This window comes from Notamacropus eugenii, chromosome 2 (genome assembly GCF_028372415.1).
Source record: "Notamacropus eugenii isolate mMacEug1 chromosome 2, mMacEug1.pri_v2, whole genome shotgun sequence".
NCBI classification, from domain to species: domain Eukaryota; kingdom Metazoa; phylum Chordata; class Mammalia; order Diprotodontia; family Macropodidae; genus Notamacropus; species Notamacropus eugenii.
In genome coordinates, this window is record NC_092873.1 from 347,175,181 (window position 1) to 347,198,663 (window position 23,483).

General features: G+C 41.5%; 1 protein-coding gene across 2 annotated transcripts in view; it reads right to left on the minus strand.

Annotated features, from left to right (window-relative positions):
* CRHR1 (corticotropin releasing hormone receptor 1) overlaps positions 1–23,483 on the minus strand; it is a 95,997-nt gene that overhangs the window by 39,683 nt on the left and 32,831 nt on the right. For both annotated transcript variants that reach the window (XM_072645937.1, XM_072645936.1), the window contains exon 2: positions 9,140–9,224. In XM_072645937.1, the coding sequence (XP_072502038.1) occupies positions 9,140–9,224 (85 nt within the window). The remainder of the gene's footprint in view (positions 1–9,139; positions 9,225–23,483) is intronic.

Sequence of the window (23,483 nt, forward strand, 5' to 3'; positions counted from 1 at the left end):
AGGACATACCCATTGATTTGAACCCAAGGTAAGAATGAATAATGAAAATGTGGCAATAGACAGACTGGCAGAGAAGAGAATAGTTGGTACTGATCATTCAGTGTATTAAAATTTTGGAAATAGTTAAACTTCTGATACTGCCTGAAACTAACTTTGATGGTGGAAACTTTAGGCCAGGTAGGAGCGGAGGGTGACACCATGGAACATCAGCAAGGTAAATATTGGTGGGGGGAGACAGGTAGAGTCTATCAGTACTCCTAAATCTCATGATATGTGCACTGCCTTACCCGCTCATCTATACAATAGGTCAGGTTTGCATGGAATAGAAAAAGTGTAACTTCAGAACTAAGAACATGAGATCATGAGAAGGCACTAGCTAAGTCAGCAGACAAGGAGTTCTCCAGGCTCTCCCTATAGGTCTCTATACAGAAGTTCCACAGTTTCTCTTAGTTATCTGATCCCTCTGGACTATAAGATGTTTTTTTTTTATGTCTGGTCACATGTTTTTCTTCTTCAACTTTAAATCATTTTTATTTTACTCATTCCCCCGTGGACATGAAGAACTTCTCACAACCTTCTCATAAAAACCCAAATGCTGACTTGAAGACATTAAGTAAGTCATTCTGGAGCCTTCTTGTCTCTGCATTAGCCAGTCTTCTGACTCAGTCTGACCTCTGGGTACCATCAGCCTCAGCTATTAACAAATCTCCATCTAGGGAAGTAAAAAAGCAAAGCAGGGACAATCACCAATTGCAATCTAAGACCCAGGGCTATACAGCAAGGAGGACTGGACAAGGTGATTAATTTGCTTTTCTGGTTCTTTGTCTCTTTCAAGAGAGGACACCAGAAAACATCTGGATTATTTTGGGCTAGACTAAGCCAAGAACCAGCTATACATTGGACATATACCCACAACTGCTCCAGGGAGGTGTGTGTGTGTGTGTGTGTGTGTGTGTGTGTGTGTGTGTGTGTGTGCAATAATCAATATTTGCCTGTCTTGAGGAAAGAAGTGAATAATTGGCAGCTATCTGGCTGATTGGGGCTTGACCCCAATCATGGCATCATTGAATCAGACAGGTGAAGATAGAAGGGACTTTAGAGAGCATCTAAGTCATCTAATTTTACAGAATTCCAATAATCTTTCCTTCCTGTATCTAATATCTAGCCCTTTTTGTTGGTTTGCTCTTTTTTCCCTGGCTCTTCCCTGGCTTCTCCACAAAGGTCATTCACTTTTGTTCCCTTCCATCCCCATTGCAGACTTGCAAGAAATATGGAAGTGACAGGGGGAAATGAGATGCCAACATTGTTTTTTTGACCTTTACATTCAGATTCTAGAAAATCCTTTAGGGAATATCTGCATGAGAGATTGGGAGAGTGAGAGGGATAGAGGAATGAATGCTAAACAGAGCCAATGAATAGAAAATCCATCCTCCCCACCCCCATCTGATAGTGTCCACAGTTCCTACTGGACAATGCAGCAGGTCATAAAAATGGACAATAAGAATCTTTTCTCTGTAAGGGGATTGGGGAGGGCTACCTGGCACAAGTCTATGTTGGATGGAAGGTAATGATGTATTCTTTGGCTGTCATTTCTTGTTGGAGCTCAACTTTCTTTTCTGTAAAATGAAGGGATTGGTCTAGGTCACCTCAAAGATCCTTTTCAGCTGTAAGTCTGTACGTATGGAACTTAAAAGAAAGATATTTATTGAGGAAAGGTGGGTGAAGTCAGAAAGGGAATGAATGTGATATAGGTAACCAGAGAAAAGGAGAGTACAAATCAGGAGTAGCAGCTGGGATTAGCTATGGGAATTCTTTTTGAATGTGAAGAGATATAGGAGTTGTGGTTTAAAAAGAAAAGAGAAAAATGGAGAAAAAAGAGAAAGGCAGAGAAAGAAGGGGATATTGGAGGTAGAGCACAGGGACAAAATGTGCCAGTAAGCAGTATTTTGGATGACATTGTCACTAGGTGCGGGAAGTTGAAATCTACCTCTGTTTTGCAGGATGTCTGATCACCTTCCCATGGCTGCACCTCTTCTCATCCCATTCCACCGCCCCCCTAAACATCCTGGGATGGAGTCCCTGGCTAACTCAGCACCTTCCATTAGGAAGAGTTTCCTTTAATGAGCCCTCTGGGCAGACCACTGCAGCTGCTTGCTGTTCATACACAAGGATTGCAAAATATTGCGCATAAACACATCAGCCATCTCCTGACTTTCTTCCCTCTGGGCAGCCTAAACCCTGCTCCTTTGACAGACTGGGGAGTTCGGAGAGATGGAGAGACCTTCAGAAGGGTGGGTACCTGCTGATTAGGCAGTGGACAGAGCCAGGAGCCAGCTCAGTGGTACCATCTGAACAGAGCAAAACACAGAGCTGTCAGAAGAAAGGAGTTCATATAGGGGAGGAGACTGAGACTACAGATGAGTGGGGTGGAGGAAAGGAAGGAAAGAGAAAAGAAAGAAGAAAGGGTGGGGAGGGGAGAGAGGTAAAAAATGAAAGAAGGAATGGAAGAAGGAAGGAGGGAGGAAGAGAGGAAGGAAGAAAGGAGAAAGGGAGGGAGGAAGAAGGAAGAAAGAAAGAAGAGAGGGAAGGAATGAAGGAAACAAGGAAGGAAGGAAGAAGGGATAATGAAGGAAGGAATGAAGGGAGAAGGGAGGGGAGGAATGTAGGAAAGAAAGAAAGAAGAAAACAAGGGAGGAAGAAGGGGGAATAAAAGAAGGAAAGGAAAAGGGAAGGAAGGAAGGGAGAAGGGAGGGAGGAAATGAAGGAAAGAAGCAAGGAATGAAGGAAAGGAGGAAAATAGGAGGGAAGGGTGGGAGGGAGGAAAGAAGTAAGGGAAGGAGGGAGTACGGAAGGAAAGAAAGAAATTTAGAGGGAGGAGGGGAAAGGAGGAGGAAAAGCAGAAAAAAGGAAAAAGTGTATATATAAAAGAGGAGAAAAAGGAGAAAGAAATTGGGTGAGACAGAAATGGAAAGGGTGAATGAGATGAAAGAACTATAGGGAAACAAAGAGATATCCAGGACATCTAGGGCTAGCTGCAGCCATAGAAGCGCCAAAATGGCTCTGCTTCCCAGATGTAAAGGATGTGGGGTGGGGGAAGGGCAGGGCAAGCAGGGGACTGATCAGTCAAACCTGAAAATCACAGAGGCAAAGCTAATTTTCCCCTCCACCCAGAAATGTCGGGCTTCCATTGTTTGTCTGAAAGTGCCTTGGAAAACAGGGCAAAGTCCTGTTGAGACAAATATGCATTTTTCTGCCCATTCCCAAGCCACAGGGGCTGTGATGAGGACTTCAGTTTTTTTCCCATATTGATCTGGTTTTAGAAGAAAGGTTTCAGGAAGGAAACTCAACCAACCTCGTAAATAAACCTCCCATACTTAGTAGCCCGGAAGAAGCCTAGGCAAGAGGCTTCTCCACCAGCCCCACCTTCAACCCTTATCCCCACCAAAGGGCAGATATACTGAGTCCAATACAGCACTGCCCGGAATCCTGCTACTGTTTCAAAGCAGGTCTGCTCACACTCAACTAGTGCCAGCAAGGTGGGCCTGTGGTGGGCAGGCCGTAGATAAATATGACCTTCCTGACTTTCTTTCCTTATGGTATTTTTTGATCCAGCCTCTTAGAGACTGTTCTCTATTCCTCACACAAAACACTCTTCTCTCCCATCTCCAGATCCTTCCACTGGTCATCCCTCATGCCTGGAATGCTCTCCCTCGTTTTATCTGCCTCTCAGCGTCCTTGTCTTCTTTCAAGATGAAGTTCAGACTCCACCTTCTACATGAAGCCTTTCCTGATTTCTCCAACTGTTAGCAATCTCCCTCTCAAACTACCTTGTGTTTAATTATATTTATTTATTCATTTGTTCATTTATTTATTAACTTTATACTTATGCTAAAAACATTTAAATGTTGTCTCTCTCCAGTAAGCTCATTGTGACTAGGGATTATTTTCTTCTTGGAAATTGTACTCCCCTTAACTTGCAAATGCCTCACACATTTTGTTGTTGTTCAGTCATTTCAGTTGTGTCTGACTCTTTGTGACCCTATTTGGGGTTTTCTTAGCAAAAATACTGGAGTGGTTTGCCATTTCCTTCTCAAGCTCATTTTTACAGATGAAAAATTGAGGCAAACAGGGTTAAGTGACTTGCCCAGGGTCACACAGCTAGTAAATGTCTGAGATCAGACTTGAATTCACATAGATGAGTCTTCCTGTCTTACAGACGTGGCATTCTATCCACTGTGCCATCTGACTGCCTTGGCCTGACACATAGCCGGTGCTTAATAAACACTTGTTGATTTATTGCTTAATTGGCTCCTCCTTCCAAATATTCAGTGTCACATTAGGTGGCTACAGAGAGCCCTAGACACTGAATGCCAAGGTGATTTATGGTCAAATTACCCTAATCCATGGAGCAGGTAGGTGGCACAGTGGATAGAGTGCCATGTCTGTAAGACAGGAAGACTCATCTATGTGAGTTTAAGTCTGATCTCAGACATTTACTAGCTGTGTGGCCTTATGCAAGTCACTTAACTATCCTATCCTTCATTTCTTCTTCTGTAGGAGGAGATGGAGAAAGAAATGGCAAAGTGCTTTAGTATTTCTGCTAAGAAAACCCCAAGTGGAGTCACAAAGAGTTGGACAGAATTAAACAACAATCCTAATCCATATCAACTGGAGGGGGACCAGATTGAATTATTGAAGTTTTAATTTGATAATGCTAAAATTAATGCAGTTTTATCACTTTTTGGAGCATAGAGTAGCTTAAAGTAAGCTTAAAGGAGTCACTGGGGTAGAGAAGAATCACTTGAAAGTGGCAGGGGGGCAAGGCAACAAGATACCTGTGACCCATCACCTGGGTGGGGATAGAAGCAACATAGAGATCAAAAAAGGTCCTAATCCATCTCCTTCTGATCCTCTGCTTGAATTTTCTCTAAGACCTAAGAGGGTCTTGCCCCTTATCAGGGCCCTAAAGGTTCTTCTGTGGGATTTAAAAAAACTGTTCCACCAAAAACAATGTGTAGATCCATAAATCAAGCAGGAAAGGTCCACCATTCATAGCTAAGCCCCAGAAGAACATCCTCAATGAGATTACCTTTATAGTCTAATAGTCTTTCAACCCCAAGGAAATGGGCCAGATCCAATCTTACCTTGTGTTCAATTCCCTCACAGTTGGATTCTCAGGAAATGCTGCCAACTGAACTATTGGTATGACTATTTTGAATTAGTCTTGGGACCTCAGCAAATCATCTCCCATGATATGGTTCTGTAAATCTGATCAGTAGGATAGGACCAGGGGACAATTGTTGGACTTTACATGGCTCCCAGGAATTCTGAGTTAGACTTTTGTCTATTCACTGTGGGCAGGGACTGTATACCAGCAGTTTTCTATTCCACACATAGCATATGGTGAGTGCTCAATCAGAGTTGGCCAAGAGCACTTGGCACTACTTGACCACAGAAAAGTAGGAGGGAAGTAACTGTGAGAGAGGAGAAAGGGGATGGTTTAATAACCTATAACCAAACTGCGTCTTATTCATTGTATCCCAGTAGGGAGTATGTTTCAGGTCTTAGAGGTCAGACCAAATATCCCAGAGAGTGGTTGCTATTTCTAGTTCCACAGTTTTGCCCTTATCTGTCAGTCTTCTGTCAATAGGAAAAGTTCTGTTCCCTTTCCTACTGGTAGGAAAGGCTGGAGGATACAGGAAAGGGAGTGAGAGGGCTAGATGAGTAACTTTTAACCATGGTAATATATAAAGCAGATAAGAGAAAAACTCTGGCTCTGTCTCCAGGTTCTATGGGTAGAGGGAGTCTCTTCTTCACTAACATACTTCCTGAGGTTCTTTGGTGATCAGACTGAGCCATCAGTTACTCCCAAAACCACTTCAACTACTACTATTTTCAGGGGTAGTGAATTGGGAAGAATGTCCAGACAGTTCCTTCCCTTCATTGACAAGTTCATCATCCCACTAAGGCCACACTGGGCCCTCTGGATACATATCTATTCTACAGTTAACATAGCTGGACCAGATTAGTTTAGACAATTCATTTGTCTGAAGGCAGAGAGATGGACCCAATGACTTCCAAAGATCATTTTTCAGCTTAATGAGGTATTAATTTGCAGAAGCATGAGTCAGTGGGTAGATCACTGTGATTTTGAGTCAGTAAGCACTGAGTTCAAATCCTTTCTCTCCTACTCAGCACTCTATATTTTCCTCTTTCTTGGCATAGTGTTAGACAAAGCCTTCTTTTCAATGTTAAACAGACAGCCATATTTAACCTCTATATTTTTGCCTTCCTTTACTCCTGTTTGTATGCAAAGGGTGAACAAAACATGGAGTACATCCTGTCTTGAATCCCTGAGGCCAACAACAGACTAACAAATTAGAAAGTCTCTTTTCCTCCCCTTGAACCGCTGTCCCCAGATGTCCCCAGGGCCACTGGCTGACCAGTTGTGAATGCAGCATAATTATATGCCTTTCTGTGTTCCATAAGTACATGTGGAAAATGGTTCATATTTAAACACTGACTTGTATTATAGAAATACACTTCTCTGTATATCAATTATTACTTTTCTGTGCCTTGGTTTGTAACAATGTATGGAATAATTTTATTTGATTGTATTCTAAGTTGTAAGTAGGGTTTTCTTTTCCATGACAATACTTCATGCCTATGTGACCCTGGATGAGTCACTTAACTTCTCTCAGTCTCAATTTCTTTCTCTGTAACATGGGAATACTAAAACCATCTACCTCACAGATGCTGTGAGGATCAAAAGAAAAGAGGTATATAAAAATACATTGTAAACTTTATAGCCCTATATAAATGCAAACTTATGGAACATACCATGGTTCTGATACTGTTATCATACAATTACATGATTTTATAATTTTGTGACCTATCTGTAATGTGCCAGATGGACAGATGACAGAATGACTCCAGTCTATTTCCCAGTGGTGCTCTCCTTGGTCCTGGAGTATGCCATGTGAAAAGAGGATGGGGACTCCCCACAGAAAACCAATGTCTTGGTGTCACTAAGCAGCCAGACTGACTATCCATCTGTCAATGTCCCTCTCTGCTCCCCACACCCTCCATCTGTCTCACCCTGTGCCCATTGGTCTGGGCAGGTCCAGGGAGAGAGGAAGAAAAATGGCACTTGATCAGAGGCTTCTGCAGAGGGTGATCGATCAGCACACCAGAAAGCCAGTTTTGGACTGAGGGAGGGAGGCAGTGGCGGGGGTGAGGTGAGGAGAGTGAGTAGGGAATATAAATCACAGGAGAATGAATGCCATTTATCACCACCTCCAAGGACAGATGACACCTACGACAGTAAGCTATGGAATAGACCTCTTTAGGGGGCAGAACAAATGAGTTAATGGAGCCTGATCACCATTCCTTCTGTCATGAGTCACCAGGGCCATTCCTATTAAGAGGCCTCTATTTCCTAGAGGGACTTGTTGCTTCTAGTTCCTCTTCATACATACCTGCCACACTTATCTTCCTCTAGTGCCACTCTCATGCTTCACCTTGACTCAAGAACCCTAGAAGCACCCTGTGACCTGATATGTCTAATTTAAATTCCTTACATATCAGCTGAGCTCCTGATGATTCTCTAAACCCGTCTCTTCCTTTGCCCACACTGAAATCACTCATCCAACCATGCTTGTTCATTCTCTATACACCACTTGGGAGGTCCTCCCTCTTCCCTTGTCTAGTGAAATAAGTTACCATTACATTAGTTTTTCTGAGTCCAGTTTTCTCATCTGTAAAAAAAATAGGAATAGGATAGTCATACTACTGACCTCACAAGGTTGTTATAAGGATTGAATGTAAAGTATATGTGGAAGTCTTCCGAGATCACTTCAAATTCTAGTCTAAGAAATCCCTTATTCTGCCTCCATATAGCACTCATTTCTTTGATTAGCAGGAAAGGATTTTGCACTTATTGACATGCTACTTGAAATTAATTGATGTGGAAATAAAAAGCCCATTACAGAGATTACCTGCATGGTGTTTGTCTTCATTATGTCTAAGCTATTTCCGGTACTGCTTTTCTTTCTCCACGATGTCCTCCCTTCCCCCCACCATCAGACTGTGGTTAGGTTTTGTGTCTTCTTTCTTCTGTCTCTCTCTCACTGCAGTTGGCACAGTGCTCTACCCACTGTAGGTACTCAATATGAATTTATTAAATAATTAACATTAATCCCTATCAAATGGCTCAAAAGAGGTGCTAGGGAGACCAATCTTCTGTTACCATTCCTTCTCTCCTCCACTGCTCCCACCCTCCTTTTGCCTCTAAATGACACATCTCTCTATTTCTCCCATCTGATGCATAAGCCTGATACCCACTGCTAGGCACCCTTGTTTGGGATTAGGCAATTAGAATTAAGCTCTGCTGGTACAATTCAGAAAGGTAGCTCTGACCATAATCTTCACGGAATGGAAAAGAGATGCATTTGTTTGACACTTTGTGCAAAATAAGGTGACAAATGCAGAACCTACAAACAGAAACACATTCTAATTAAGGGAGACAACACATTAAAGAGGGTTTGGTTTCATGGCAGATAGAAAGGCCAAGTGGAACTAAAGGTCCAACAGAAGCATGGATGATAGTTAGACCCCATGGACCTTGGTTAGCAATGGCAGGGTAGATGGTCCCTGACCAATGACTATTGGAAAAGGAGTAATGAACCCAAGGGTCAAAGTGGAGTGGGGGTTTGGGTGATGGTGATGAGAGAGGTCAGCATCCAGGCTGGGATTGGGGTGAGAAAGAGAAAGGGTTCTGGGAGGCCTGTTCCTGCTAGTTGGTAGGATGGGGTAATGCCTCAGTATGGTCAAAAAGAAGAGATGGACTTAGAGAGTCATCAGGGCTTCAGTAGATGTTTTATAAATTTGAATTAGATACATTAGACAATGGGGAATAATACTAGGGTTCTTGAGCCAGGGAGAGATATGATGAAAATAGCATCAAAGAAAGATTTTTTCTGGCAGATATGTATAAAAAGGAAGTGGAAGCAGGGAATCTCCCTGAGAAATGGAGGCCTAAAAGGGATGGCTTTTGTGCTATTATTTCTCCAGCTCTGGTGTATGCTGTATAGGGAGCAGTTGGAGAAAAGGGAGGAGGAGGATGCCTTGGGGTACTCACCAGTGGTGTTGTTGACTAACGATAGGCTCTCACAATACTGGTCCTGGAGTGAGGCTGAGACTGGTGCAAGCCACAGAAGAAGGGCCTATAGGGGCCATGAGAAGAGAGAAACATGGTTAGAATACTCCAGTTATTCCCAGAGAGCCTACTATGGACAAGGCAGCCAAAACTAGAACCTCACTGGAGTTAGAGCTAGAAGGAACTTCAGATATTATCTAGTCTAATACCGTCATTTTATAGGTGAGGAAACACATTTAGAAGAAGTGACTTATCCAGGGTCACACAGACTATCCACTATGCCACACCTAGCTGCCTTAGGATGGAGCAGAAAAAGTCAAACTGCTGGGAAGGGTTGCTGAGAGATCTTGTGGAGTCGGTGGTGAAAAGAATACCCTATTTCTAGTCAGAGGGACTGGGTTTAAATCCTGAATATAATAATAATAGCAATAGTGAGCATTTATATAGCATTATAAGTTCTGCAAAGCACTTTACAAATATTATAGTGTTTGATCTTCGTAACAACCATAGGAGATAGGTTTATTTTATTTACTTATTGTTATATAATTATAGAAATAATTATTTATTATCCCCATTTTACAGTGGAGGACACCAAGGCAGAGAGCAGTTAAGTGACTTGCATGAGGCCAAATAGCTTGTAAACGTCTGAGGCAGCACTTGAACTCAGATCTTCCTGATTCCAAGTCTGGCACTCTGTCCTTCTATCTGTCAGGGTTATTGTAAGGTTCGAGGTTCAAATGAGATAATGTTGGTAAAATGCTTGGTTCAGGGCCTGGCACAAAGTAGGTACTTAATAAATGTTTGTTCCCTTTCTTCTCCATCTGCTGTAACCTTCCCTTTTTCTTTTCCTTTTCCTCTTTTTCCCTTTTAGTATCCTTTGTTCTTACATCAAATCCTTGATTCTGTTCTGGTAGGAAGTTAGTGGAGGGGGCCTGCTAGAGGGAGTGCTGTCATCAAACTGGAGGAAGCTTATCACACAGATTTTTCTTGTGGGAGTGGAAGGTAGTGGAAAGAGCCCTGGACTTGGAAGCAGAAAGCCTTAACTCAAATCTAGATGCTGGTAACTGTGTGACCCTGGCCACGTAATTTCACTCTGAGCCTCAGTTTCCTCATCTGTAAAATGGAGCTCATGTCTACACTGCCCCCTTCACAGTATTGAGAGGAAAGAGCTTTGTAGCTTATAGGTTATGTCTATAAAGGGGAGCTATTCCTAGGGGAGATAGCTAGGAATATTTGCTAATCACTTCTCTTCCAAGATTTAGGACTAAACTATGATGCTAAAATAGCTGTTAAATCCCACTTTCCAGAAGAATTATATTTACTGAATTGAATTTCAGATGCAGTCCCATATGGGAATCAAAAGACAAAACTAAGTTCTTCTGGCTCTGCTATTAATTAGCTGTGTGAAATTGGGCAAAGTATATCACCTCTCTGGTCCTTAACTTCCTTCTTCTAAAATTAGACCATATGGCCTTGGGAGTTCTTTCCAGCTCTAACTTTCTATGGTCTTTCCTCATTTGTACCTGGGCCCAGTGGGCTGGGTCATTTGCGTTTCCCGTTCTCCACTAAGGACCCCCTTTCTCAGCTCTAGACCCATAAATGCACAGACTATGTTCACACCTATAGATGGGCAGGATCTCAAAGGCCACCTAGTTCAACTGCTTTACTTTACAAATGAGGAAACCTAGACCCAGGAAAGTTCAATGACTTATCCAAGGTCATATAGGTAATAAGTAGCAGAGGCTGGGTCTGAACCCAGATTGTCTAACATCAGAGCCAATGATGATCTTTCTACAGTACCATCTTATTTTCATCTTTCTGGATATAACCATGTCTCCTCTCATTATATTCACATTCCCTTCTCCCCACTCATTTTCAAGGAGAGGGATTTTTGACAGTTTTTCCTTTTGTTTTCATGCCTGAAATTCTGTCACTTTCTAGCTATGGTTTCCCCCTCCCCAACTATATAGTCTCCAGAGCAGATCCACTGGGGAAAGAAAGATTTTTCTTAAAGAGTCAATTCCCCTGGGATTCCCTCCTTGCAAAGCAGAGCAACCCCACCCCTCCAGGCAGGCAGAACTGAGTTCCTTCTGCTAATATTAGAGACTCATTACAGCTCAGTCCTGCCCCTTCTCAGCTGCAGTGGTGCTGTTCAAAGTCTCCCTTTAATTAGGCACTTCCCAGTGTTCTCACACATACCCACCCTGCTCATTGGTGATAAATGTGTTGGGGGATCTGTGCCTGTGCTGCCTGATTGCCCTTGGATTCCAGGGAATAATTGTGACCTCTTGCTTCTAGGAACCCCCTCACTACCCTGGCTGCTGCTGAGCCTTTGGGGCAAATAAAGGTCATGGAGAAACCCCAACTTAGTGCGCCATGGTAGGAAAACATGTGGGCAAAAAGGATGCTGAGACAGGTATGTGGGTAAGGTCAGAAGGGGTTATGAATTTTAGGCAAAATACCAGAATGAAATACCCAGTCACCCTCAATTTAATTCATCAAGTATGTATAAGGAGCCTACTATATGCCAGGTATTATGCTAGGTGATGGGATACAGTCAAAAATGAAACAGTTCTTGCCTTCAAGAAGTTTATATTTTAACTAAGAGAAACAACATGTGGATGTATATTTATGTATATGTATGTACATAGACAAGAAGGTAAAACTGCCTTCTGTAGAGCTCACCCCTATGTGATGAGCCTGTGCATTGGCTACTTCCAGGGAAACAAGTGGCTCAGGACTGAAAGGATTCGGCATTTTGGTATAATGCAGCAAACCCTGGGAAGTTCCTCCCCCTGAGCTGTGAATACATCTGTACACATGTGGGTCCAGAGCAGAAAGGGACTCCTCAGTGGAAAACAAGGAAGGCAAATCACCTCCAACTCTGCTGGGCCCAAATAAAAATCTTACTGTAACATAGAGGTGTGCGTGTGTGTGTGTGTGTGTGTGTGTGTGTGTGTGTCTGTGTGTGTGTGTCTATGTCTGTGTGTGTGTGTGTGTGTGTGTGTGTGTGTGTGTGTGTGTGTGTGTGGCTATATAGGTAGCTAGGTGGCTAGACTCAGGAAGGATAGAGTCTAGAGTCAGGAAGACCTGAGTTCAAATCCAGTTCAGACGCATCCTAGCTGAGTGCCCTAACTTACTCATTTAAATTCTGTAGCTTCAGTTTCCTCCCATAATATGGGGATGATAGCAGCAGCAACTTTTGCAGAGTTGCTGTGAGGATCAAATGAGATAATTGTAGAGTGCTTAGCAGTGACTGGCCCATAGTAGGTGCTATATAAATGCCTTTTTAAATATTCAAACTGGATACAAAGTAATTTGTTGTGGGAATCACTAACAGCTCGGAGAGATTAGCAATGGCTTCATATAGTGGTACTTTAGCTGAGTCTAGGGGTGCTAAGAAGTAGAAGGGAAGGGAGAAGAAGCAGGCAGGAGGAACAGCCCATTCAACGGAACAGAAAGGGGGAGATGGAGTATCCCTGTGAGGAAAGCTCAGAAGACCAGTTGGGTTGGATTGGAAAGTGCATGAAAATGAAAAATGTGTAATAAGCCTCGTAGACAGAAGACAAAATATGAACAACTTTGAATGCCAAACAGAGGAGTTTTTATTTTAGCCTGTAGACAAGGGGGAACCCCTAAAGCTTTCTGCACAAGGGAGCTGTATGATCTGGCCTGCACTTTGGGAATGTTGCTTTGACAGCTGGGTGGAGGATGAAGCAGAGAGATGAGTTAAGAGGCTGCTAAAATCGTGCAGGTGAGAGGTGATGAGACCAGGCACACAGGGTGCTGACCCTGTCAGTGGGGAGATGAGAATGGATTTGAGAGATGCTAATGGATGTGAGAGGGGCTGGGAAGGAAATAATAGCAAGACCTGGTAGTTGATTGGATATGGCAGTTGAGAGAGAATGAAGACCAGGGAAGACTGTAAGGTTGCAAACCTGGGTGAGCTGGAGAAGGATAGTGATGCTCTCAACAAAAATGGGGAAGTTAGGCAGATAGTTATTGGGGGAAAGATAGTAAGTTCTGCTTTAAACATTTTAAATTTGAAATGCCTTTGGGACATCCAGTTTGAAATGTCCAACAAGGAGCTGGTGATAGGGAGAGTTTAAGAGAAAGACTGGGATATATCTGGGAGTTATATGCACGGAGATGACAACTGGACGTGTGAAAGCTAATGAGATCATCAGAGGGTATGTAAAGAGAGAAAAGAAAAAAGGCTAGCAAAGTCTTGGGGTACACAAACAGCTGAGGGCAGGGGAAGGATGATGAACTAGTAAAGGAAATTGAGAAGAAAGTTCCTACTAGGTGCAATGCATCTTGGGGAACAAATACATCAAGTACTCTTTTCCTCCCCTAAATTCCCACTTTTCAATTTTTACTTCTTCCTCAAAAAAATAATGAAAATCGTTGAATGGTTTATTATCCTTGGATTAATTGGCTGGTCAAAATGTTCTGACAATTTTGTAACTTCAAATTCTGTTACTGAAATGGGTTATGAAGAAATCTCCTCCTGAGAGAGCCTGTACATAGTGTACTGAGACAACCTCAGCTATGTATCTAACAATCCATGATATGCATATTTAAGGCAAGGACCAGGGGAACAGGGCAGGAGTGACTTCTTCTCAAAGAGGAAAATAGAATTAGAAAAGAAAAATGCAGAGGCATTTGATACTGGAATTGATCTATGATAAATGAATGAAAAAGCCTTATCAAGTGCCTACTATGTGCCAAGCATTGTGCTAAGCACTGAGGATACAAACCGAAGAGCAAATACATTTCCTACCCTCTAGAGGGTTACATAGTACTAGGGGAGGGTATTTCATAGGAAACAGAAAGTTTCAGCTTCCAGTCATCTGGAAAGGTCCCATGATGCTTAGGGGGCAATGGTAAGCAAATGATAATTCATCTTATTTAATGTTATTTCCACTGATAAAGTTATATCCCTTTACGAGGTTGAACCATTTGGCACTGACTCTTTCCAGGGGTTTCAGTAGCTGTGGCTGCTGAGTAGCTAGGGGCTTCAGTGCCCAAAGAAAGGCTGATCCTATGACCTTTGGGATCCTTTCCAGCTGCAACTTTCTATGAATTCTCATAGACCCTACATCTTGAAAGGGAAGGGATTTAGTTTAAGATTTACTTTACAAATTAGGAAACTGAGCCCTAGGGAAGTTAAGTGACTTGCCCAAGGTAGTGACAGAGACAGGATTAGAACTCAGGTCTTCTGACATCAGAGCAGGTGTTCTTTTTATAGTACTACTGGATCCTTCCCCCCGCCATCTCTCTGGATAAACCCATGCCCCCTCTCATTATATTCACATTTTCTGTTCTCCACTCATTTTCAGGGAGAGGAAAATTGGACAGTTTTATCCTTCCTTTCCGTGTCCTAAGATACTGAAGGCTTCCTCTGGTTCTGCAACAGATAGGCAGCACAGTGGATAGAGTTTGGGGCCCAGAGTCAGGAAGACCTGAGTTCAGATCCAGCCTTAGACATTCACTCGCTACATGACCCTGAGCAAGTCACTTAACCTTTGTCAGTTTCAGTTTCCTCATTTGTAAAATGGAGTTAATAATTGTACCTATCTTACAGGGTTGTTGGTAAGGATCAAATGAGGTAATAATTGGAGCATAATCATATGAGATAACAATTGTAGCACTTAGCACAGTACTACAATTGTTGCACAGTTGCTACATTGTTGTTTAGTTGCTTTTCAGTCATGTCAAATTCTTCATGACCCTATTTGGCATCTTCTTGGCAAAGATTCTGGAGTGGTTTGCCATTTCCATCTCCAGTGAATTTTACAGATGAGGAAACTGAGGCAAACAGGGTGAAGTGACTTGACCAGGGTCACGCAGCCAGTAAGTGTCTGAGGCCAGATTTGAACTCATGAAGATGAGTCTTTCTGGCTCTACGCCCAACAGATGACCCAATGTGCCACCTAGCTACCTTACCTGTCATATAGTAGGTGCTATATAGATGTTAGCTATTATTATTAATAATAATAATAAGTTGACAATACCCACAAAGCTTGTGAGTCATTTTCCTGTTGTTTCATTCTCACACAATGACCAATTCACTTCCTTTTTGGATCATCCATATGTACTATATATTAAGGCAGGGCCATATGATTTTCCTATCCTAAGGAACTTCTAGCATTTTATTAACCAGAACTTAAACATCACAGCCTCCCTGGTTTTCCTCCCTAGGACATAACTCTAATGTTTATCCTCATTTCAAAAATGAAAAACTGAGGCAAAGAAGGATGGAACCTACCTTTGGTCTCTGAACAGAGAGAAGGGTCTTACTCAGTCTGCCGCTGTAACAGAGAGAACTTATCCTTAACTCCTCACAACCCACCACACATTAGAAAATTTTAGATGCCTTCAGGGAGGCCTCAGCTGACGGTATATTTAGAGCTCCTGCCTAGCTAGAGGTACAACGAAGATTTCTTATACCTTGGACAAATTCTTACCCTTTTTTAAGAAGTAGGACTAAGTGTAGGTAAGACAGCAGGCCAATAGTGCAATGTATGGAGGGTACAATTGGGGACACTTTTAATATTCATTTTTTATAAAGGCATATTTTAAGACCAGAAACATCCACGATCTACAACCAATGAAATGGCACATGGTAAAAATGAAGGACCATATAGATAGCCTCTTAGAGGGGGAGGTTTCCATTTTGAAATCTTGTCCCCTGCATACAAATTTTTTTTGGTAGGGGGCCCTCCCTCTTGCCCTATTGGCATACCTCCAAGGACAGAACCAAACCACAAGGAAACCAGTCTGAGTCTAAGGCTAGCAACATTTGCAGGTGGTCTAGATGGCATGACTTTAGAGGTTCTCAGACTGACCCATTTCCCCAGAGATCAATCAGACTGCCAATTATCCCACCCTTGTATCTTAAAGCCTTTTCAGTATTCAAGAATAGGACAGCTAGGTGGTGCAGTGGATATAGCACCAGGCCTAGAGTCAGGAAAACTCATCTTCTTCGAGTTCAAATCTGGCCTTAGATACTTATTAGCTGTGTGACCCTGGGCAAGTCACTTAACCTTGTTTACCTCAGTTTCTTTTTCTGTAAAATAAGCTGAGAAGAAAATAGCGAATCACTCTAGTATCTTTGCCAAGAAAACCCCAAGTGAGGTCATGAAGAATCAGAAATATCAGTCTTCAAGACTCCCTATTTAAAATGCAAAACCACTTGGGATATATCGCATTCTCACAAATCTCAGAGTTGGAAAGAACTCCGGTAACCAAATAATCCAATTCCATGAGTAAATAAGAATCCATCTACAAACCCTATTAGTATCTGTGCAGCATCCACAGGGTTATAAGTATATTGGCAAAAGCCAGAATAGAAGAAATGTGGTTCAATAAACATTTACTAAATGCATAGTACAAGAAAGGAACAGTGCTAGGTGCTTGAGATACAAAGACAAGGATAAAACAGCTCTTGTCCTCAAGTCGCTGACATTGTGGTGGTGGGGGACTGAGGGATGCTGGGGGCAGGGGCAAAAAACAATGTGAACTGAATTAAGAATAACTAATAATTCAACTAAGGAACAGAGAGTAATTTAGGAAGAAGACACCACTAACAGCTGGGTAAGGGAGGAATCAAGGCTCTCTAGAGAGCCTTCTAGGCCACCAGAAAAGGCGGGGGATGGGAGAGGGAGAGTTAAAGACACCGAAAGAACACACACATTTCCTTCTGATCCACAGTGTTCCCACCCACTTCCAAAGACCAGAGAATGAGCAAGCATTGGATTTAACAATAATAAGAGTTGGTATTTACATAAGTACTTGTCAGTTTACAAAGTACTAATCAGGCAACTAACTGGCACATTGAGTCAGTAAGACCTGAGATCGAATCCTGACTTAGACACTTAGCTGTGTGACCCTGGGCAAGTCACAAGCTTTCTCAGTTTCAGTTTCTGAAATTGTAAGATGGGGATGATAATGGTGCCTACCCTATAGGGTCATTATAAGGATCCAGTGAAATAGCATAGGTTAAGTGCTTTGCAAACCTTAAAAAGCTATATAAATAAATCCTAGCTATTTATATCCATTATTTTTGCCTGATCTTCATAACAGTCTTATGCATAAAGTAAAGTATTATCCCATTCTATAAATGAGGAAACTAAGGAACACAATGGGGAACTGATTTCCCCAAGGTCAAATGGGGGGAGGGGCCCATGGCAGGGTTGGAGCTGGAACCTGTGTCTTATTTCTCTAAGTCCATTCCACCTGTGATACAGCAGTATCTCTGGATTCAGCAAGTCACAGGGCACCTACTACGTGCAGAGCAGGGTGTATCAGGGGATACAGAGGGAAGTGAGGACAGGTCCCTTGTACTTTAGAAACTAGGAGACATGTGACCACAGTAAAGCAAAGACCAGCTTCAACTAGTGAGAAGAGCACTGAATGGAGACCCAGAAGACCAGCAAGGTTTAAATCCTAGCTCAGCAGTATTTGACTTACGTGACCATGGGCAAATTACTTGACTTCTCTGGGCCTCAGTTTCCTCAGCAATGAAATGAGGGGGGTTTATTTAGACTAGATGAAATCTGAGCTCTCTTTTAGCTCTGAAATTCTGTGATCCTAAGAAGGAGCCTGTTTGATGGGGGTTGGGGGTGGTAAAGATAGGGGTGAGGGGATGGGAGTGGGGGTGAGGAGGCCCTGGACTGAAGCCACTGATATTTCAGGATGGCACAAACTCCGCACCTGCTGCATCCTGTCTCAGGCTGTCCCTTAAGCACAGCAAACAAGCATGGAGCTCAAGATTCCCAACGTGACTTTGGCATAAAGGTTAATCACTTCGAAAAATGCTTATTAGACGCCATAAATAACCACATTGCCAAAGCGTGATTTGGTCTTTAAGGCACAGAGACAACATTTCTTTGGATGGGCTGATTTGGTAATTAACCTTTCAGGGCTGGTCTGAAAGGACAGAGTGAGGGGGAAGGCAGCAGAGAGAACACCTAAGGCTGCGCACCCCCACAAAGGTTAATTAGAAACAAGAGGAGAGGAGGGACTGAGGCTAAGGGCCAGGCTGGCTGAATTGCATTTCTAGCTTCTTTTGTTTTGTTACCCTCTCCTTCCAGGGACTAGCTTTGCTACTGGGTCTGTGAGAGATTCCAGATCACTATCCTGGGCAATCCACCTTGATCATCAGAAATCAAGGGCAGCATTGCCCTTTCATTATCATTCAACATGCAGTTACTCAGTTTCCTCTTCTGTAAACTGGGGATAATAACAGCACCTACCTGCCAGGGTTGTTATGAGGATCAGTGCTTAGCCCAGTACTTGGCACTTAGTAAATGTTAGCAACGACGATGATGAACCAAAAACTAGCCAGTCAAATTCTCCCTGTCTGGGCCTCAACTTCCTCCTCTATAAAATGGGGATAATAATCTCATGATCCTTACTTCAGAAGATTATTCAGTGAGATTTGATAACCATTTATGTGTCTACTATGTACAAAGTACTATGCTAGACATTGGAGCTACAAAGACAAAATATGAACTATTTTCTATCCTCAAAAAGCCTATATTTTGTTGAGGGATACAGGTACACAAGTTAGCCTTGAATGCTGTGAGAGAGGATCAAACCTACGGCATGGGAGAGATCAGGACACTCTATTCAATTGATTTCCCCCTTCCCATTTGATGAATTAAGGAAGGCAAGGGGCAAGTAAGAGAGACAATGAGGTATTAAGGTCTTAAAGGAAGTACAAAAAGTGTCTATTATCTCTTCATAAGGTAAGAAGTTCTTCCATTGAACTTGATGGAAACACAGAGCATCTAGCTGTTGGCCCTGATAGCCCTTTGAAAAGCAAGATACATTTTCTAGGGAGCAGGAGTGGCAGAGACAACTCTGGAGGTATGACCACTGGCAGTAAAGAAGAGAGCCAGCCGTGGAAGAAGAACTTGAGAGGGAACCATTCCTCACTTGGGTGGGCAGGATTCAGGGAATAGAGGAGGATTTCTTTGAAGCATAGCTACTTGCCCAGTAGGAGACTGTGCATAATAGTCAAGGCAGGAGCCAGATCTGAGGAACAGGGTTGGAGAACTCATTGGCTATAATTTAAAGAGTGTAGACCTTCAGAATACTAGAACCTTGGAGTAGTCAGGTGCCCTGGAGACCCAACCTGAAAGTGTAGGTTGGGGGACAGTTCTAGAAGGAATATCACATAAATAATTTTTTAAAAAATAAGAGGGAGAGAGAGACAGAGAGAAACAGAGACAGAGAGAGACAGAGAAAGAGATTGACTTCCAGGTTTACAGGATTACAGAGGCAGATTAGATACTTTCTCCAGGTCCCATTATCCACATACCTGGCATGGCCTTACAAATTAATCCCCCAGGCTTGTGCCTAGCATCTATTGAGGGACTTCTCTCTCAATACAAAATCCTGCCAACACATCCCCACCCCTAAAACAAGTGAGAGACATTGACTCTGCCCAACCTTGTGCAGGTGTGGTAGTGGGTGGGGGAGGACTGAAAACATACTGCCTTCTTTTGTCTGAGGCCTGGATCTATGTTTCAATGCTTCAGAGACTCTTTCCACAGCACTACCCCTGGTCTCCTCCCACTCTTCAAAAAGCAGTAGACATTGATTCAGCCCAACTAGAGACAGAAAGGAGGAGAACCAAGATAATCAAAGGATAGAGGGGAAGGCATTAGCCAAAGAGAAGTTACTTTGTAAGTTATAGCCAAGTCCAAGATGATAACTTCTTAATATAAAACCAAAAGATGCACATTTTCATTTGAACTCAACAGTTCTGATGACATGTTTGATCTGGCCATTTATGTATCTTAACAAATAGTAGTCAGGCTGCATCAGGCTTAAACAAAAAGGGACTGAAACCCACCTGGAGTTAATCCCATCCCTTCAGGGGCTATTCAGGGCAAGGACCCAAGCCAGCTAACCCTAAATCCTCCAACACAGAAGGAGGCAAAGGCTGATTGGCAGTCTGGCAACAGGGGTACAGAAGTAAGGAGAACTTAAAGAAATGGAAGCGAAGATAGAAGAGTCGAAGTGAAGCATAGTGGGCACTCACAAGTCTTAGTACAAAGAACGAAAGGGGGAATCTCAGCCCAGTGAGCAAGGGTGTTCTGTTAAAGAGCACTCCTATAGGGAGAGAGGGTGTGCTTATGGCCAAAGTTGGTGGCATTCTAATCTGGGGGAATTTGATGCTTTGGGTGAACCCTCTTAATTTTAGTGCCTTCCCACTATTGTTGTTGTTTTATTTTCAACTTCACCGGTATATAGCATATTGTATGTAATTGTTTCCATGTTGTCTCCTCCGCTATACTGTGAGCACCTTGAGAACAGAGACAATCTTTTACCTTTCTCTGAGTCTCCAGTGTTTAGCATAGGGCCTGGTACATACGAGGCACTTAATAAATGTTTATTTACTGACCACTTTCCCTGAGAGAGTGTTGTGCCTTCATGAAAAATGTTCCAATCCAGAAGAAGGAATGTGTGAGTTACCAGGGGCTGCGCTCAATGTACCCAATAGGAGATGGCAAGGCCATTAAGAAAGAGAACAATCACATGGACAGCAGGGAGTAGATTTGGGCCCATGATCTGAGAACAGGGTAATTATCACTAAGTGTGCTGCTTTTAGCCAACATTACATCCTTCACAAATTGATACTTCTAAGAAAAAGGCACATTGGAGAAAAAGAATGGTAAGGCAAGACCAATACCGGCAATAATAGAGAAATTAATTATAAGAGGGAGCCCAAACTTGGTAACTCAGAAGCTTTAGTTCTATGAGAAACACAGAGTGATTGAATAATAAATAAGGGTATAGATCATGAATCAGAGAATACAATTTCTGAATAGCTTGGAAGGGAAGAGAATTAATAAAGAGAACAAAGCAAACAAAAACTTCTTAGAAAAAATCTCCAAAGAAAGAAAACTAACAAACTTAAGAGGTTGGAGAGGAGAAGAAGGGAGCCATTTAACTGAGAGAGGAATGAGAAAGAACAAAAAAGAGGAAAAACAATTAAAAATAAAAAGAAATAAATGATTTAAGTAAAATCTTCACACTAGGGAAATGATTGGCAAATGAAAGGACTAGAACTGGAAAGGAGTTGATTGAAATAAAGTTGCTTCAAAATAATCTGAATCAAACTGTAGTATTGATTTGAAAGGGATGAGAAAAATTTTAATCCCGATAGTAAAGAAACAAATGAAGGAAAACATAAACCTAACTCTCAAAAGTTATAAATACAAATATACTCCAATAAAACAAGAAAGTTATAAGATGGTTAAGAAAACAATACCCTAAAATCTGTTGCTTAAATGAGATAGATACATATAAAAGCAAAAACACACTTAGAATTAAAATGAGAGGTTGTAACAAAATTTACCATGCCTCAGGTGATGCAAAAAAGTTGGAGTTGCAATCGCACAGTCAGACAAAAGAAAACTAAAAATTCACAGTATCAATAAAGATAAACAAGGCAATTACATTATGCTTAAAGAAATCATTTTTAGTATTAAATTTATATACATCATATGGTATAGCATCTAAATTCAAAAAAGAAAAATTAACTGAATCATAAAAAAAACCCCACCCCACCAAAGATAGTAGTAGCACAATAAAAATAGGAGACTTTTAGCATTCCCCTCTCAGACAGAGCTAGACCAATCTAATAGGAAATTTTTTAAAAGGAAAAAAACGGAACTAGAAAAATCTGTTGGAGACTTTGGAGCTAAACAGATCTGTGAAATTTTCTGAATGGAAACATTAAAGAAATCCCATATTTCTCATCACAACATGGCACCTTTAAAAATAGACCATGTATAAGAACAAAAAGAAATTGTGAATAAAATTTTAAAAAGCAGAAATGCTAAACATGTATTTTAGAGATCACAACATGATAATAATTAATACATGGAACTCAAGAAAAAACATACTTAGAAAACAGAAATGTAATGATGAAATCTTAATTAGTTATACAATTATAGAAATTATAATTATAGAAATAATCAGTAACTACGTGAAAGAGAGATAATAATGAGATAATATACCAAAATTCATGGGATGCTACTAAAGTAAGCCTCAGAGAGAGAATTAAATCCCTAAAACATATGGTAATAAAATAAAAATGAAGATTAATGCAATTTTAAAAATGAAAAGCCCCAAATAAGCACAAGAAGATATCTTGAGGATTAAGGGAGAAATAAATAAATTTGAATAAAAAAGATAATGGAACTGATTAAAAAACCCTAAGATCTGTTTCTTTGAAAGGACTAACAAAATTGATAAACCTTTAGCCAACTTAATTAAAAAGAAAAGTGAGTAAACTCAATTAACAAATAAAAAATGAAGATGAAATCGCAAACCCAAAAGAAATTTTAAAAAGAATAATCAAACCTCAATATATTGTTACATCCTAGCAAAATTTAGAATTTGAAAGAAGATTATTTGTATACATATTGAATAATCAATCAACAGAACACCTGATAGAGGTCTCACATACTCCAATCTCACAAAAGGAAACTGAATTGGCTATAAAGGTACAACCAAAAGGGAAAAGATAACCCTGGTCAAAATTAATTTACTTTTAAAGAACAATTAATACCTATACTATACAAATTCTCCCCAGCAAAAAAATTATAAAGAAATAATTCTACCAAACTCATTTTATGAGACCAATGTAGTCCTAATATCTAAGCCAGAGACACAAAAAAGGTTAGGAGCATCTGTCTAGAGGTGGTACAGTGGATGAAGTGCTAAACCTGGGGTCAGGAAAATCTGAGTTCAAATTCTGCCTCATACACTTACTAGCTATGTGACCCTGACTTGTCTGCCTCAGTTTCTTCAACTGTAAAATGGAAAGAATAATAGCATCTACCTCCCAGGGTTGTCGTGAGGATCTAACATGATATTATTATAACAGTGCCTGACATAAAGCATGAACTCAATAAATGCTTGTCTCCTTCCTTCCTCTCTTTTGGTAAAGAAGAGCTAGCAGATAAGTTTGTCTAGAATAGAGAGCGTATGAAAGGGGGCTTATGGGAAGTAAGTTCAGAAAGATTGGTGGGGGCTTTATGAAAGTAGTGGCAGCTGGAGTTGGGGGAAGGGAAAAGAAGAGGAAATATTATTGGAAATAAGTCTGGAAGGGTTGGAGGACTTAAAATGCCAGACTGGAGATTTTGTAGCTCATATCAAATGAGACGGTGTATGTGGAAGCACTTGGAACCATCAAGTGAGTGACATTATCAGTAACAGCCTCTGTGGTATCTGTTAACACATTCAGCTGTTGACTGAAAGGTTGATGATTCCAGTTCGCTCAGAGCCACTTTTACTTAAG